Consider the following 19,040-nt stretch of genomic DNA (forward strand, 5'->3'; position numbering starts at 1 on the left):
TTTTCCGTTTACATTCGTGCATTTGTCAGACATTTTTATCTATTGAGGTTTACAGTGCATTTAGGCTGTACATTTGATCCATATTTGTCTGTACAGAAATGCTGCATTTGCATTTGTCAGTAGATTTTATTAGAATTTTTGCAATTTACATTTTTGAAACTTTTATTTAATGCGACTTAAAAAGAGTAGGATACAATAAAGCGATTTGTCACAGGGAGGGAATAATATGGTCTCGTACACACTGCAAACTTTCGGGAGTGACAACCACATTTAAATGCGGGAGTGAAACCCCTAAATGTTCGTTATATATCTGTATGGAACAAGACTTACTCTGGAAAATGTGACGTTCGATAGAGAGAGACAACAATAGCAATGTTCTGCCGTCTCGCGTGCTTATCACTCACAACTTTGACCAATATAATGTTTTGTAATAAACCTCCGTCTTGGCGTTGTATATTGTACGCTTTTGACTCTGCTCCACAGCGCGCTGTCTTGCAGTGTTGCCAGGTCCTCGTCTTTTTTGTAGGTACGTACGTTTTGGTGCTTAACCGTTTATGGCTTTTGGCTCATGAAGCGATTAAGTTTTTGTTGTTATTAAGGTGTGAAGGTCTTTGAGGTAAAGCATTTGGATTTATTTTGGTTTATTATTGGATTTTTCTTGTTCGCTGTTTTTTTAGTGCAAGATCTGGCAACACTAAGCACACGCTCGTGCATCTGTCATTTTCTGCAGCGTGCATACAGAAGACTTTTTCTCCTTCTAGTACTTTATTTTTTCAGAAGAGAGATCTGTCATGTCCATGATGCATATTTAAACACTTGATTAACTACTAGTTGTTCAGTTGGGTTATGTACACACTGTGCAGAGTTTCTGTAAATGCGGTTGTCACTACCTGCATTTTGTGGGAGTTAATTCGGTTGTAGAATGCGGTTGTCCCGTAAATTACTGAACTGTGTGTGTACAGAACAGGATTAAGCATTAAAAGGTGAAGTGATGACCGAATTAATATTATGCAGTGTGTATGGGACTTATAAAAAGGGCAGGTTACAGGTTTTAACTATTCTGTTAGTACCTGTTGAGAGAGACAGAGAGAGAGAGAGTTAGTTTTTTAGATAAAAGAGGTAGAAATGCAGTCAATATAAATTGGTCTATTATTTGGAAAAATAGTTTTTAATTGATTTTTGGACTCCTATAAGAAAATCCACCAGCAGGGAGTAGTGATGGAAAAGGAGCGGAAACGTGATTTAGTGCCCTTTTGTGAAGGTAATACAAAGCCCTGCTACTTGGCTGAACGTAAGGTTCTGGATGGGGTGTAGGAATGCAGGAAAGTATGAAAGTATGCCGGTGCGGTACAGTGAAGATTCTGTAGGTGAGCAGTAGTGACTTATACCTGACACGGGCTTTAATCGGTAGCAAGTGGAGAGAGATGAAAGATGAGAGAGATTTGTCAGGATTATAAAGTCTGGTTTCATCTCTTTTAACTGCAAACTGTTTAATCTCCTCAACTGTGCATTTTGCAGAACTTGTATTATCCAAATCCGAAACAATATATTAAGTCTGAGTTGTCATGTCCTCTCAACACCTCTCTGCTGATCTGTTTCCACAGGAAGATCTGTGTGCACTGCAAGTGTGTTCGGGAAGAGCATGTTGTGCGCTCGGTGCCTGGTCAGCTCGAAAAGATGATGATGAAGCTGGTGTCGGACTTCCAAAGGCACTCGATATCCGACGACGACTCGGGATGTGCTTCAGAAGAATATGCATGGGTGCCGCCTGGACTTAAGCCTGAACAGGTGAAGAAGCAGTATGTGTATCAGAAAGACATTAAGTGTAAATATTTGCTAGTCATTTTAGCAGTGCTCTGTGATTGGTGGTTTTGGTGTAGATAAACCAACCACAGCATCTCTTATGGTGCACTTACACTATCCAAACCGCACCCGGGCGCGTTTGGTCCCCAAAGTCTGGTTCGCTGGACTAGTGTGATCGCTCTATACTGCACCTGGATGCAGTTTGGCAAAGGTGGGCTTTGAGCGTCGTTGACAATGTGACAATCGCTCCAGAGCGCAGTTCAAAAGGAGAGACATCAATTGCGCGACCATTCATCTTCCTTGAAAAAACCTGATGGGTTACGTGAATGTCTTGAGCTGCACAAGTGACAGACCCACTAACGTTAAGCAATATGATGACATGTGAGACATGTTCGCGCCTGGTTTGCGAAGGCATCGCTGTGAAGAAACTTTCAAGAACCATTTTTTAAAGGGGTTCGCACACCGGGCAAGAAGCACCATGCTGTGTCACGTCATGCATCCAGAAATTTGGTCGAAATTCAGCCTTCGAATTGGGACCCATCAGTGTTGTAGTCGAGTCACCAACTGTCGAGTCCGAGTCGAGTCTCGAGTTCCAGTGTTCGAGTCCGAGTCCAAGTCCGAGTCACCAAAGAAGAGTCCGAGTCGAGTCCAAGTCGAGTCACCATTACCAGAGTTCAAGTCCGATTCGAGTCTCAAGTCCCAGTGTTCCAGTCCGAGTCGAGTCTCGAGTCCCGTATTTGAGTCTGAGAGTGCCTACATATCTCCACTCTGGGACCTTCAAAAAACTGATAAAATGTATTAAAGAGGTTCTACATTAAACAAAAATGTCACCACTGTCACGATTGCAAAGGGAGTTTATTTACTGATTTGACATATACACTTTGCAACACACTTTGCAACTTTACGACGCCATCAAAAGCATGTGTTTACTTCCATTGTTGTGAACTTGTGATTGAGAACTAGCATAGAAAATTTACAAATTGCATGTTTAATCATGCTGCATTTTGTTTTTTTGAGGAAACAAGAACAAACAACTGAGTTGGCATTGAAGTCCATTAAGAAAACATCCTGAAATGATTTTCTTTAAAAAACAATTTATTTCCACTGAAGAAAAAAAGTGTGAGGAGTACATGAACTAATCCTTTAACACTGTATTATAGAAATACACTCAGCGAAAAAAAGAAACCTGCATTTTACAGGGCACTGTATTTTAAAGATACTTAAAACGTAAAAATCAATACGATATGCAAAGAGAGAGAGAGAGAGAGAGAGAGAGAGAGAGAGAGAGAAATTGTGTGGGTGACCTTGGCACAGTGACTAGTAACGTCTGTTGATAACTTAAAAAGAGCAACCAAACCCTAAACCAACTTCCCCTAGTCAATGATCTGCAAGAATGGGGCTTTACCAGTGCAGCCCATTGACCTTAGTAAGCCTTTTGACATTTGGATACAAAGTGTTTCAACACCGCAATACATGGTGTAAAAACGTCTGAGTGCTGCCCTCTTCAGGTTGAACTGTGGCTACTGCAGTTGAATTTTCCTATTGGATGTTGGAAAATTCAACTGCAGTAGCCACCGTTCAACCTGAAGAGGGCAGCACTCGGACGTTTTTGGACCATATATTGTAGTATTGAAAAACTTTGTGTCCAAATGTCGAGAAACGTACATCAGGATCAGTGAACAGCACTGGTGAACCATCATTCTTGCAGATCAGTAACTAAAAAAACTTGGATTGGGGTTTAGTTGCTCTTTTTAAGTTATCAACAGACAAAAAAATGCTGTAATCTGAACCTGACATACATTAACCTTAGCTTCTTCTGTTTGCTATATATGCAAGTCAGTAATATTTTTTTTGAAAAAAGCTAACGTTAGGCAATGGAAAGCATTTTACTTACTTTTCTGGGTGCATCCGTGTCTGTTAAAGTTTGAGGTTGTCACAGTCTTTTCCTCAATTGTGCGATTATGCACACACAACATTTAGCGCTGCTATTTCCAGCATTAGAAGCAAAATTCGCGTAGATCCGGGGCACGTCTTTCTGCATTTTACAAATGTGAACATTTAGCCCGCGAATCATGCATCATGCATTGCACGAGCGTAAAAGTGAGTGACGTCAGTGAGTGTGTTGTCAAGCAAAGAGAGCGAGAGGTAGCAGTGTCTGTGAAGGGAGATCGCGACCGGTCTTGGGCACGAAACAGGAAAAGTGTAACACCTTATATAATTTTTTATAACATATTTTGTCAAAAACAAAGTGATGAATGCTCAAGTCCGATTGTATATATCCTCGAGTCCGAGTCCAAGTACGAGTCATCAATCCGCGAGTCCAAGTCGAGTCACAAGTCCAGAGAATGGATTCTCGAGTCGGACACGAGTCCAAAGAATAGTGACTCGAGTCGGACTCGAGTCCGAGTCCAGGACTCGAGTACTCCATCACTGGGACCCATCTATTATGAACAGAGAAATTTGATGTACTTGTTTTTTGGTATATCTGCAAATACCCCTCTACTGGTGACAGAAATGGCTGAAATAGGTGTCATGGGGTGTGCACTCTCATGAAAAATTTACAAGAGGGTACAAAAGTCACTGGGGCGGTACCTTTTTGGAAAAACGTAAGCGTTTACCTAAAGGTGCATATTGGTACCTTAAAGTACACATTGGTACCTACGGGTCAGGTCGTGTCAGCTCACCTCACTTTGGCTCAGTTTGCTTTTCCACTGAGTTTAGTATCACCTTAGATTGGGAGGGATTATAGGCGTGTCGTTATATTTGCGCTGCCTACTGCTGTGACATCATACAAATTAGAGCGAGCAACAAAGCGAGCATCGTTGGAATGCAGTGTTTCCCATACATTCATTTATCTCTCAGTCCACCACAAAATCAAAATTGAACATCACAAATAGATGTTTGGACATCGCGTTTATCACTACCCCGTCTCACATGACAGTTTTTGTACAAACACCCGTGTGGCGTCAGTCGATACGTTATGCTAAGCCTAAAAGTTGCAAAAATGCTGCGCATACATGCGGAAGTGCACATCGCGCATGTGCCACCACAAACTGCAAGTCTGAAAAACACTGTTATGGTGTTCCTGATTCTCAACTTGTGGATGTTTTTCATCGCTAAAAGGGAGTTTGGGAACTTACAACAAAGCACAGATGACAACATGTTTGCTTGAGACAGTGCACACAAGAAGGTAAGGCTAATCTTGCATTTAGCGATGACGCAGGTAGTGAAGATTCTCTCAGACCAATCAGTGATCTACAGGGTATTCATGTCATGTTTTAGTATTAGCTCACTTGGAACCCCAACTGAGGTGGTACAAAAAAATTGTGTCCTATGTACCCCCAAAAAGCCCCTAAAAGTGAGCCGACCTGACCCATTGGGTACTATGCAATGGAAAACTAGAGGGTTACACTTTTTAAAAGTTACCGTCCCAGTGACAACTTTTTTTTTTTTTTTGCAAGTGTGTCAATGGTAAATTTTGTGTGTGTGTGTATCTGTAGGTTTATCAATATTACAGCTGTATTCCAGAAGAAAAGGTGCCGTATGTAAACAGTGTTGGAGAACGACATCGCATTAAACAACTCTTACACCAGCTTCCAGCCCATGACAGTGAGGTAAAACGCTTTAAATACTAGTTTGTACACAGTACAAATAGATGCTTTGAATTTTAATTGAAATACTCAATTCAAATGTATTTATATAGGGCTGTTTTAAAATGTTGCATTGTTTCAAAGCAGCTTTACCAGAAAAAAAGAAAAATACTGTCCACTTTAAAACCATAATCCAAAATCAGATAATAATGTATTTCTTAACATTAGTTAATGCATAAACAATACAGTAAATACTTCAATATTTCAAAACATGTATTAATTTTATTTTATGTTAATTCAGCATTTACAAACATTTTAGCTTGACATTAGTTAATGCACAATGAACTAACAATAATAATTGTATTGACATATCTAACATTAACAAAGATTAATAAATAAACTATATTGCTCATTGTAATTCATGTTAGCTAATGCATTTACTAGGGATGCACCGATAGGATTTTTTTGGACCGATACAGATTTAAACAGACAACTTCTGACCGATGCCGATACCGATATTAAACACTTGTATGCAATACTATACAGTTGGTCTATTAGCTAGTTTATTTCTGCATCAAATTATTTTTTTCTGAACATGGATTGGATCTAATTAACATTCAACTGACCAGCATAATAAGAGAGGCACAAATTAAGCTAACAAATATAATAAAACAGCATGACAACCTTCAAAGGTGTTTTTTGCTATTCAGCATTTATTTTATGAACAATATTAACTCACTTTTTACATATAATGGATTTCTTTATGCAGTTAATTAATAAACAATCGGTATCGGCCTTTCTCGTGCTATTGCCGATATGCCGATGGTTTCAAATTCATCAAAAATCGGCCGATAAATATTGGCGGTCGATACATCGGTGCATCACTAGCATTTACTTATTTTAATACAATACAACCTGTACAACATGTAAAGTGTTATCAAAGTAAATAAACATTTAGCATAACCTATTGCTTAATGCAACAAAGATGCTTTAATGATATTAAACATTGTAACAGTTTTTGTTGTATTACCTTTAGTTTATGCAGTTAAAAAAAAACTAAAAAAAAAACTTTTAAAAATACTTTGAAGTATTATTACAGTATTTTTAACTGTAATGGAGGACACCAGATTACATTATTACAGTAGTATCTAATGAAACTCACCAATGAGAATAATAAGACTTACAAAACATCCCCATATGATACAGCATTAAGAAAATAAAAAGATAAAATGATGATGGGCTTATTTGTTACTAAAATGCTGTCACAATGCAAGAAATATTACTGGTTTAAAAAAAACTTTTTATGCAAAATGTAATTTTTTTTATTTAAATGTCTTTACATTTAAACATTTTCATGAGATTTTTAAATGGCATAAATACACACATGATATCCGTAAACATGTCATTTTGTGTTGGTATAACAGTAAGTGTGTTGTTATTGTGTTTGTGCAGCCTCAGTACTGTAATTCTTTGGATGAAGAAGAGAAGAAAGAGCTGCGGTTATTCAGCCAGCAGAGGAAAAGAGAAAATCTTGGTCGTGGCATTGTTCGACTATTTCCGGTCACCATGACTGGAGCCATCTGCCAACAGGTAGAGAAAGAGATTTAAGGATGAGATGGTTTTCATAACATCTAATGACTTCTGACCGCTACAGAAATAAAACATACTTCAGCTCAAGTATAGAGCTGAAGAGGCACTCGTCTGGCTAGTGGGTTTAGGACATTTTTAGATATCCTATGACAAGATCAGATCAAGGCCAGACCAGCACCATGCAGTATAACATATATAATAGATAAAGCACATAGTTTCCATGCACCCCCTGTAGTGTTTCAAATGTATTTTTGTCATGTTTCAACACCCATATTTCAGCTGAAATGTAGCCAAGAGGGTGTGGTTGTGTTGGGAAGAGGCAGTTAGTGTTTTCCTGTGTTGTCTTGTGTTTTATTGGCATTGAAAATAGAGTTTGTATGCATGTTATCTTTATTTCATATATTCATTCTGTGTATAAAGATTTAAATTTTGAATTGGTCAGATTAGATGCTAAACAACAGTTGAAGCAAAAAGATTGTTGAGGGTTCAATATAATCACACAGTATGAGTTCGGATGCATTTTCCACCCCTTTTAATTGCCAGAAGAGCCACCTTATTTTTGACATAAATGTGTTAAACTTCCGGTGAGCCACTAAAGCTAATGGTAGTCGTATTGCGGGTGACGCGAGTAGGGCTGGATATTGGCAAGGGCCTTACTATACAATGCGTATCACGATACATGGGACATGATACAATGTATCATGATACGATACAGTACGTTGCGCATTGCAATACTTTTTTATATCTTTTAACTTCTTTAACTCTGGGACCCTGTACCGGGTCCAGAATTATCTTATTTTGACTTAATATAAAATATTCCTGTAATTTGTAATGGTCTGCCATGGACCCAGTACCACATATGAGATACTGTTAGAAAGCTTAGAGTCTCTACTTTCTGCAGATATGCATCACTTTGAGATATGTTTTACTGTAAGAAAGTTATTTACACTTAATTTACACTATCAACCCCCCCACAATTTTTTATATGATTTAATATTCACATATTTCATATTTTTCAAGTATGACAAACATGGGCAAGTCTTATATCAAATGAAAGCTCTCACTTTCAGGAATAAGGCTGCAGCGTTATTTTTGTTCTATTTTCATCACATGTCTAACAATCGTCGAATGAATAATGATGTAAAAAATCGTCTTTTGTAAACATATGGGAAACGTGAGTGTGGACTGCCTCAGATAGCACATATAGCCACAAATGATACACCATCTTTTATTTTAGGTCCTACTCTAAAAAATGAGTCCATTCACAGCATTTTCTTTGGTTGTGTGCATGAATAATCCCTTGCTATTTATTATATGTGCAAAATAAAAATAAAAAATATTTATATGAAAAATTATTTTCGCACACTTCAGTAAAATGAGAATAACTTTTTAATGCTACATGCTAAAGAGATCATTCTTTTTTTGGTTGTTTACTGTCTGCTGCTGGTAACAACCAGAACTGTCTGCAGTCTGCTAGAGCACCCAGAACCAGAGTTATACACTATCAAAGGCAGTATTTACAACATAAAAAAAGAAAATTTGGTGTTTCATCATATGAAAAACAACATAAATAACACTATTTGTCACAAACAGCAGCTTTTTATGTAACTTCAAAGGGTTTTCTGCAAAATGATATAAAGATATTGCATTTATTCCACTGTATGTGCTTATGGGAGCACTTCAAATGTTTTTAGGCGGAAATTAAATACAAAAAGGGTATTATTCCTCCCAGTAAAATAACTTTTGCAATTATTATGATAGAGAAAAAATTCCTTTTTCCTCTGTAAGCTGGCAATAGCTGGAATCAAACAAAACTGTCTGCAGGTTTCGTTCCCACTCAGGGCCAGAGTTATACACTTTTAAATACAGACTTTCGAAAAAAAACATCAAAAAGCGACTATTTATTTTTTTGTTTATTAGAGGACTGACAACACATACAACCATGTTGAGCACTTTTAACAGTGTTTTATGTAATTTCAAAGGGTTTCCTGTAAAATTATACCAAACTTTTGTATGTGCACCTCTGCATGTGGGTATGGGAAGCTTTTGAAATTGGGTAGGCCAAATCCAGGCGGAAATCCGCAAAATAGCCTCAAAGTGTAAGAAGCTAAAGACCCGTCACCCCCGAGCAACAACACGAAATGATTGAATATATCTTCATATATCAAGCCAGTTCTTAATTTCATCCTTACAGTGGTTCATACATGGCAGGTGTAGTAAATGGTTATCATGACTGTTTTTATCGTGTTTTGTGTATGCTCCCACAATACAAAAAACTGCTTTTTACCAGCCGGCTATTGAAACAGAAGTCTTGCAAAAAAAAAAGGGAAATACACATCACTTACTTCTGCGTTCGAAAATAAGGTGGATAATCTGCCCTGATCATCGGCTGTTTTTAAACACTGTCCGGAAAAATTGCTTTTATCTGCCGGTACGGTTATAGGCAGTTATATTGGTGCATCCCTCAAAATATTCATCCTAAATATCATAAAAAATTTGAATTACTAAGTCCCAAAGTGTAGTATGTTGAAATGAGCATGCTTGAAGTATTGTATGGTCTAATATTTCTACTAGTACTATTTCCCTCGGTTTCACAGACAAGGCTTAAGGCTAGTCCTAGGCTAAAACACATGTTTGAGCTGTCTTAACTAAAGATACAGTGCACATACAGATATTAAAATGTGCCATTGATTTGTCTCAAGGTACACATCAGTAACATCTTTTTCTAAGGCATGATTATAAAAAATGCCTAAACGTTTATATTTAACTTAGGCCTAGTCCTTGCATACATTTTTTTAGCTTAAATGAATATGCTGTGTACTGTTAAAAAAATAGTTTGAATTCGGACATAGCCTGTTTTTTAAAGGTTTTGAATGTCTCTATCTTTCTCTCTCTCATGTTAGTGTGGAAGACAGATCTGTGGTGGGGACATTGCGGTGTTTGCGTCACGGGCAGGTCACGGCACCTGCTGGCACCCTCAATGCTTCCAGTGTGCCTCCTGTAATGAGTTGCTGGTAGATCTCATTTATTTCTATCAGGACGGTCACATCTATTGCGGCCGGCACCATGCTGAGCGCATCAAACCCCGCTGCCAGGCCTGTGATGAGGTGAGAGTTGTTTTAAACCCAGTGTTTTTCTGCTCATTTGCTATTCTATGAAATTATGACAGCTGTGATGTAGTGTTTTTTACAGACCTTGGTGCTCACACAGAATATGCAAATTCAGCATATATTGCCTAGATAAATGCTACCTAATAGTATCCCTGTGTCCCCAAATCATTTATATTAAAAAGTCTATTCAATATATTTAGTTATTTATTGTTTATTAAAAATAGTAAATGGCACAATAATAAAAGAAATCACTTTTTATCATTAAAATAATAGTTAAAATGTTCAAATTAAAATAAAAGGTATTACTTTTAATAGTTTCAATTATTATAATCATTCATTATTTTCAACATTTTTAACATGCAAGTGTGAGTATTACATCGATCTTCAGGGAACATTTTGATAATAGTATAACTTAAATTTACTATAATTTGCTTTGGATTTAAGCATTTGCCAGATGCATAAAAGTGAGATTTAATTTTAAAGTGCCCATATAACTCACTTTTTCTGTTTTTTGGGGTGTTCATTTGTGTCTCTGATGCTCCCACACGCATACAAACTTGGAAAAAATCCATCCAAAAAATCCATCCATCCAAACTCAGCCGTAACTAGCCGTTTCGTCACATTCGGTTTGAATTTTCCGCCCACCACCCCACTCGCAGGTCTCCACCCACCAGGGAGCTAGAGAGCACAGAGCAGTCACTTCGCTGATACCCTCTATGCTGTCGTCATTTCTCACGGAAATAACAGCGCTATTTGGATATTATGGATTATATTCCCGCCTACTTTTAAAAACAAAGTTTAAATGCGTGTTTATTGGAACCTAAAGAGTAATCTTATATACAGTGTGTTACGACGCAAATAGTCATCAGATTGTAGGCGATAAGACGTTCATGCGAAATCTGATGTAAGACTATGGACAAAAATGGTCATTGGATTTTATTGGACTTTCATGGATTATTCACACATCTGAAACAGACTTGATTCGATTCGCTATCGTTATGTCAACACAAAAGGTAAGAAGTCACGTTATATTTTGCATGTTGTCATCATCTGTCACAAAATACTACATTTACGATGCTAAAGCATCTGTATCTCAAAACAGAGATCATACATTGACGCTAATTCCATAAATTATACTTTTTAAATGTATAGTAATGTGAATAATATTGTTTGTAGACAGTACGCTATATAGATATTTTTTTGCAGCCTAGACAGTTTACAGCGTGGTTTTGAAAGTTAAAATTTTTTTAACAGCTTTATTTTACAATTCTACATGAACTTAGTAATAGTGCTTTGCCAAACTAAGTGATTTGCCAAACTAACCGAGACCGGGCCTTACTGACCCGGCTTTCTGACGAGGCTAACGTACCCCCGAGTCTCTTATAACTTTACGGTCCGGACCTCCCGCTAGATTCTAGCAATTAGCACGCGGTCTGTATACAAGCAGTATTCATCCCCCGCCGGGTCTAAATTTTTGTCATTTGCGAAAATAATGCGTTTGAAAAAATTTTATAACGGGAATATGTTAGCATTGTCCAGGGAAAACGAGTTTATTGTTGAAACTCCTACATCACAATTGACTCTGGAATCATTGTGTGTCATGAATTTCTTCTCCTGTCGTGTACTTATTAGTGATACTTTTCTGCTTGATTTGTCTGTTGGCAACATAAACCGTTAATAATAATAATATATAAAAATAATAACACAGTATGGTCTGTACTGCTCACGATATCACTGAGCACGTGCACAGGCACATGACGTTAGATGTGGGGCGTGATCAAAGGAGCAGCAGCTCATAAATATGTAATGACTAGCTCAAAACGGCACAATCTGAAATGCACTGAAACAGAGCCTACTTGAGATGGCTAACAATCTTTTCCTACAAGCTATTTCGAGCAAACAACTTTTGAAACATGTTTTATGAAACTTATACACCTATTTAACTTGTGTAAAAGCAGTCATAAGATGGGCACTTTAAATAATGAAAATATACAGAATTAATAACAATACATCAGAAATATAGTGTACAATAAAATAAATTATAGCATAAATTAAATTAATCTTTGAAAGAAAAAACTGCTATCTATAGCAATTCATTTATGGTTTGTTTTCATATACTGATCTCTTTATTTTTACATAAGTAAATGTGCATGTTACAACTTTTGACCAAATGTTTTTAAACAATAGAAAGAAAGACAGTCTCGCATCACTATACACATTAACCGTTCTCTTCCTCTTCAGATCATCTTTGCGGATGAGTGTACAGAGGCCGAGGGCCGACACTGGCACATGAAGCACTTCTGCTGTTTCGAGTGTGAAGCGGCGCTGGGCGGTCAGCGTTACATCATGAGAGAGAGTCGTCCTTACTGCTGCTGCTGTTATGAGTCCCTGTATGCAGAGTACTGTGACACCTGTGGGGATCATATCAGTGAGTACAGTCCAAACCATACTTTACCCAAAATTCAATTCAATTTATTTAAAATTTTACTGTTTCTGTGAAGATTATACAATATGACAGAGTCGAAACAGATGAAGTTGATTTCTACAGCAGTTTAAAGGTGCCGTAGAATGTAAAACTGTATTTACTTAGGCATAGATGAATATTATAAAACGGGTAGCTCTGGTCCTTCATTCTGATTGGTTTAAATCACGTTCAATGTAATAAAATACCCCAGTAACCCCACAGTTCAGACCACATTACATAGCTTAAAGGTGCAGTGTGTACATTTCAGCAGCATCTAGCAGTGAGATTGTGAATTGCCACCAACGGCTCAGTCCACCGTTCACCGAAACACATAGAGAAGCTACTGATTGTGATGTTTATTCAGTTTTATTTAATATAGTGCTTAACAGAAACCATTTTAAAATATGAAATAAAGATATACAAAAACAGTAAAAGTGTGGAAAGTATGCAGTAATACCATAAACAATAAAGACTACTGTGGCAAAGAGTGATAAATTCAGTTCACATACTGTAAGAGTTAAAGTGTAAGTTAGGCTTACGTTCTGTCTTTATGATTCTCTCTCTCTCTCTCTCTCTCTCTCTCTCTCTCTCTCTCTCTCTCTCTCTCTCTCTTTTGTTTCTGTCATTAATCCAAATGTAGTTGATAAATGTATTTTTTGTGGATTGAGGGAAACAGTTTTTCATTGTTTTTTGGAGTGTGTTAGGCTTATGCCACTTTTTGCATTACTGAGTCAAGTGTTATTGGATTTCGGTGAAAGATTTACATCAAATGTTTTTATCCTGGGTGCAGGTTATAATAGAAAAAATAGGATGAAATGGCAACTGATTAATTTTTTGATTGGCGAAGCTAAACTTGCTATTTATATTACAAGAAGGAATAAATTGGATAATAGGCATGGTCAAGACATTTTACCTCTTTTTTTGGCTTATGTTAAATCAAGAATTGTTGTTGATTTTAAATACTATAAAGCAATGAATGACTTGGGAACGTTTGAGTTTCAGTGGTGTTATAATAACATAATTTGTTCTGTGATGGAAGGGGAATTAATTTTTTCTTTTTTGTGGTGTTAAGGTGTTTTTATTTTTTTACTTTTGTTTGAGGATTTAATGTTTGTCTGTTAAAATTGATTGTTATTTCAATAAAGGTTGTTAGAAAAATCTCTCTCTCTCTCTCTCTCTCTCTCTCTCTCTCTCTCTGTCTCTGTGTGTGTTTGTATGTAGGTATAGACCAAGGACAGATGGCATATGAGGGTCAGCACTGGCACGCCTCTGAAGAATGTTTTTGCTGTGCCACCTGTCGACTCCCTCTGTTGGGCAGACCCTTCCTGCCTCGCAGCGGACTCATTTTCTGTTCTCGCTCCTGCTCGCTGGGAGACGACCCGGATAACTCAGACTCTTGTGATTCGGCCCTGCAGAGCAAATCGGTGTCACATAAACTCACTCAAAAGAAGCAGCGTAGTTCTGGACCGCGACCACAGGGGGGCAGCAGTCCCACAGCCATCAGATCTAAAGACAGTAAAAGGAAGAACACCACAGTAACAGTCAATGGGGGCAATCATTTTACACTGGAAAGCAAAGGTACAACTGTTTTATTTATATTTATATGTACACATTCTCTGTGTCTGAACTGTTGTTTAAGCAGTTTTAGGATGTTCACTAATGTGTAACAACTGAAACGGTGTTATTCACAATAAGTAGGGGAGTAAAACTTTAAATATATGATAAAAGTAAAGTGGAGTTATTTATTTAACACTTTTGGGATATTTTGAAGCTTAAAGGGATTTCCGGTTACTATGTATTGACTTCACTTGCATTTATTCACATTAAAAAATAATAAAAAAGTCTCCCAAGCAACTGCATAAGTTGCATATTTCTAAACAATGTTAAACTACAAAAATCATATGCATTGAATTTATGCATTTAAGGATGTTTCTTGTCATTTTTTAGGTGTCTGCACTACATTCCCTTCCATACCAAATGGTGACCCGCTACAATATGACCAAACACACATGCCGAACTCGCACCTGCCCTCTCCGGCAGCCAATGACAGGTCAGAGTTATCCTGCAAGGACCAATCAGAGAGTCCATACAGCGCTCTGGAGTTTACAGTGGAACTGAACGGCTATGCTGAATTCGGTCCTTTCCCAACAAGCTGCATGTCCAGAGGAACTTCAACGGCAAAGGAATATGGGAATGCTGAAAGTTTTATAGGTGCGCTTTAACTCGCATAAAATCATGAATGTATTTTTAAATGCATGCAAACGTATGCACATGGTCGAACGCATAGCCTAGCATAGTCTACAGTTTATTTGACTCATACGTGTACGCAGACATTCAAAGCATACGCATTGCGACAAAATGCAATGCATCTCCTGGGCTACATACTACACTCACCTAAAGGATTATTAGAAACACCATACTAATACTGTGTTTGACCCCCTTTCGCCTTCAGACCTGCCTTAATTCTACGTGGCATTGATTCAACAAGGTGCTGAAAGCATTCTTTAGAAATGTTGGCCCATATTGAAAGAATAGCAACTTGCAGATGATGGAGATTTGTGGGATGCACATCCAGGTCACGAAGCTCCCGTTCCACCACATCCCAAAGATGCTTTATTGGGTTGAGATCTGGTGACTGTGGGGGCCATTTTAGTACAGTGAACTCATTGTCATGTTCAAGAAACCAATTTGAAATGATTCGAGCTTTGATAACATGGTGCATTATCCTGCTGGAAGTAGCCATCAGAGGATGAGTACATGGTGGTCATAAAGGGACGGACATGGTCAGAAACAATGCTCAGGTAGGCTGTGGCATTTAAATGATGCCCAATTGGCACTGAGGGGCCTAAAGTGTGCCAAGAAAACATCCCCCACACCATTACACCACCACCACCAGCCTGCACAGTGGTAACAAGGCATGATGGATCCATGTTCTCATTCTGTTTACGCCAAATTCTGACTCTACCATCTGAATGTCTCAACAGAAATTCAGACTCATCAGACCAGGCAACATTTTTCCAGTCTTCAACTGTCCAATTTTGGTGAGCTCGTGCAAATTGTAGCCTCTTTTTCCTATTTGTAGTAAAGATGAGTGGTACTCGGTGGGGTCTTCAGTTGTTGTAGCCCATCCGCCTCAAGGTTGTGCGTGTTGTGGCTTCACAAATGCTTTGCTGCATACCTCGGTTGTAACGAGTGCTTATTTCAGTCAAAGTTGCTCTTCTATCATCTTGAATCAGTCGGCTCATTCTCCTCTGACCTCTAGCATCAACAAGACATTTTTCCCCACAGGACTGCCGCATACTGGATGTTTTTCCCTTTTCACACCATTCTTTGTAAACCCTAGAAATGGTTGTGCGTGAAAATCCCAGTAACTGAGCAGATTGTGAAATACTCAGACCGGCCCGTCTGGCACCAACAACCATTAGGGTGGCCTCTAAATTGCTTAAATCACCTTTCTTTCCCATTCTGACATTCAGTTTGGAGTTCAGGAGATTGTCTTGACCAGGACCACACCCCTAAATGCATTGAAGCAACTGTCATGTGATTGGTTGATTAGATAATTGCATTAATGAGAAATTAAACAGGTGTTCCTAATAATCCTTTTTTGGGGAGTGTAAATGTTCCTTAAGGCACATGCGCAACCTATACGTAAAATGTACACTGGGTTTCAAAAATCTCTTCTGATGATGAAAATTGTGTCATGCACACTGTACCCTCGCGTACGCGTAAAAAAATGGACCATACTTCGGCCTTAAGCCACATGAGGCCATACATTACAGGTTTGTGTGTGTTTATCTTTTCCCGCTCTGCTTTCTCCATCACAGAAATGTCCTCTTTACCTCAGCCATCAGATGATTTAGCCGACTCCGACTCTTTTCCGCCACCTCCGCCCCCTGTCTTTTTCGACCCGTCTGATTCTTCGGATTCCCCACCCACTGTCGCTGAACCTGAAACCCCTCCTGTCACACCTGTGCGCAGCAGCACAGCCAGGGTCAGCTTCAGAGAGCCAATCAGCTGCAGTTATTCAGTGGAAGAGGAGGATTGGGATGAAGAGGAAACTGTTGAGGTCAACAGAAGACAAGAAGATGAGGAGCAGGAGGAGGATGAAGAAGAAGTGCTGGGAAGCTTGGGACACAGGTTGCGGTTCTGCACCGGAGTACCATCACAGATGGACGTGCTGGGTAATACAACACGGCTTTTAATAACAATGTTAAGGAAATTTAACATTCAGTACTATATATGATTTTGAGTTATATGAGACATAAAATATGATATTGTTATGGTTTGTGATCTTGGGACAATGAGTACAAAAGTATTAAAATAATAAATATAGCAGAACGAAATAATGACTTTAGATTCATGCCATCAATCCATTCTTTCCTGCATCCCTTTCAATTGCAAATGACTTTTAGTGTCTCCCACATTCTGGTTTAGACAGAAAAGAGGCCAGACTGAAACTAAAAGCAAAAACTGGAAATTCAAGAAGTTTATCGTGATTGGCTGATGGGAAAGTTGCAGGAAAATGTCATGTTATCATAACCATCACAATCTTGTGTTTCCTTCAGATGGGTCGTACCATCGCAACTTCCGACGGGGGCGCGGCGGTCACCTCGCCATCGAAAAGCATATAAGACGTTCCCGAGGCTCACAGAGCGACAGACCTCGTCTGGACATCCTGGAATCCCGGGAAGGAGACCGGAGACACCGGTCCAACAGCGTTTTGGATGGAAGAAAACACGGCAGTCTGACCCTGCACTCCACCCGATACAGACACGAAGAGTCGTGCTCGACCTGTTCCTCGTCCTCGGATTCAGAAGAGGAAGGCTTTTTTCTAGGTGAGCGTATTCCTCTGCCACCACAGCTGACGGGAGGAGTGAAAGTGAGCGATGGACAAAAAGAGGAAGTACAGAAGAGCAGAACAGGAAGCTTTAGGAGGGGACGAACACAGAGTCTCAGTACGAAAGAAAAGGACAACTGCATACTGTCCTGAGACGGCCTTATTAAAAACTCTAACCTAAGAAACTTACTGTGGATTTACTGTATAACACAATGGCAGGATCAACATTTTATAAACTCAAAAAAGCTGCTTAGTCATTAAAGATCACATTTTGTATGGTAAAAACAGATATTATCTTACAGTTTGTGCATTTTCATACCAGTATTTTTATAAAGGTGATTATATGCATACTGTAGTTTCTAAAGGGTGCTTCATCAGATGTACTTTTTTCATAACCGTTAGATCCGAGAAACATTTCTACATTTTTCAGTATACGTAAAACATTCATTTTACTGTATATTTCGTAAGATGTATTGTATTATCTACATTAATGCATTTGGCAGACGTTTTTATCCAAATCGGCTCACAGTGCATTACAAGGTATACATTTTCATTTACCAACGTGTGTTCCCTGGGCTCAAAACCATGACCTTTTGCGCTGCTAATGCAACGCTCTACCACTGAGCTATACAGGAGCACAATGTAATGTTTGACTTTGCCCAAAAAATTATCATGTCAGTCCCATTAAATAATGATTTAAAGCTACAGCCGAATAATCAAATTAACTCATCCTCAAGCAATCTGAGATACACATCCATCATCTTTCAGACGAGCACATTAGGAGTTATTTTAGTAAATGGGCTTATATTAAAGCAACACTATGTAGTTTCCATGTAAAAATGACTTACAGCTCCCCCATGTGGTTGAAAAGCGCAACAGTGCCTGGTATCAGACACTCTTCTGCAGGCAGGGGGAGGGGCGGGGCTGTGTGCTCTACCCTCCACCATCACTTTCAGAGTGTGCTTGTAGCAGCTAGGAGGCTGCTCAGGTTGCAGCAACAGTACAATTTGTCCAGTTAAAAGTTGTTCTATCACTGAAATCATTTTAGAGACATTATTTAAAGGTAAAAAGACTACATAGTGTTGCTTTAACAAAAATAAATACTTACAAGCTTTATAATGGGAGAAAACGGGGATCAGGGAACAACCTCTGACTTTAAACCCCAATAAAGTGCATTCATCCTTCACAGAGGTAATCCACACGGCTCCTTAGGGGTTAATAAAGGTCTTCTCTTTGGGTAATCGCTGCGATTTTGTAAGAAAAATGTCAATTTTTTTTTAAACGTTATAAACTATAAGTGTGACCATACGTGCCATTCTTCCCGGACGGGTCCTGCCCAAGATTTCGGTGCGTCTTCTGGAAGTCGTATTTCTTGACCGCATACGCCATTCAGTTAAAAACATAAGACATACAATCGTAGTTTCATTCTTACCTTAAAGGGACAGTAAGTAAGTGTTTTATTAATCAAAATCAATGTCTTTATTCATAAATATGTCCTCATTGGTGTCAAATGAGCTCTGCCAATAATCTGACTTTTCTTTGTAAGCTTAGAATTTCTTCTCTTTACTTGCATTGAACGGGTAAATCCAAGGAGATATTGCTAAACTATAATAACAGAGAGGGACAAAAAGCACTAACCTACCAAC

General features: G+C 38.5%; 1 protein-coding gene across 1 annotated transcript in view; it reads left to right on the top strand.

The window, feature by feature from the left end:
* The window catches only part of prickle3 (prickle homolog 3), a 42,308-nt gene extending 24,566 nt beyond the window's left edge, over positions 1 to 17,742 (top strand). The window contains exons 3-11 of the mRNA XM_055168186.2: positions 1,605 to 1,788; positions 5,304 to 5,417; positions 6,846 to 6,983; positions 9,887 to 10,090; positions 12,335 to 12,521; positions 13,779 to 14,135; positions 14,505 to 14,768; positions 16,382 to 16,738; positions 17,123 to 17,742. Of these exons, the coding sequence (XP_055024161.2) occupies positions 1,605 to 1,788; positions 5,304 to 5,417; positions 6,846 to 6,983; positions 9,887 to 10,090; positions 12,335 to 12,521; positions 13,779 to 14,135; positions 14,505 to 14,768; positions 16,382 to 16,738; positions 17,123 to 17,547 (2,230 nt within the window). The 3' untranslated portion in view covers positions 17,548 to 17,742. The remainder of the gene's footprint in view (positions 1 to 1,604; positions 1,789 to 5,303; positions 5,418 to 6,845; positions 6,984 to 9,886; positions 10,091 to 12,334; positions 12,522 to 13,778; positions 14,136 to 14,504; positions 14,769 to 16,381; positions 16,739 to 17,122) is intronic.
* The last annotated feature ends 1,298 nt before the right edge of the window (positions 17,743 to 19,040 follow it).

This window comes from Misgurnus anguillicaudatus, chromosome 5 (assembly GCF_027580225.2).
Source record: "Misgurnus anguillicaudatus chromosome 5, ASM2758022v2, whole genome shotgun sequence".
NCBI classification, from domain to species: Eukaryota; Metazoa; Chordata; class Actinopteri; order Cypriniformes; family Cobitidae; genus Misgurnus; species Misgurnus anguillicaudatus.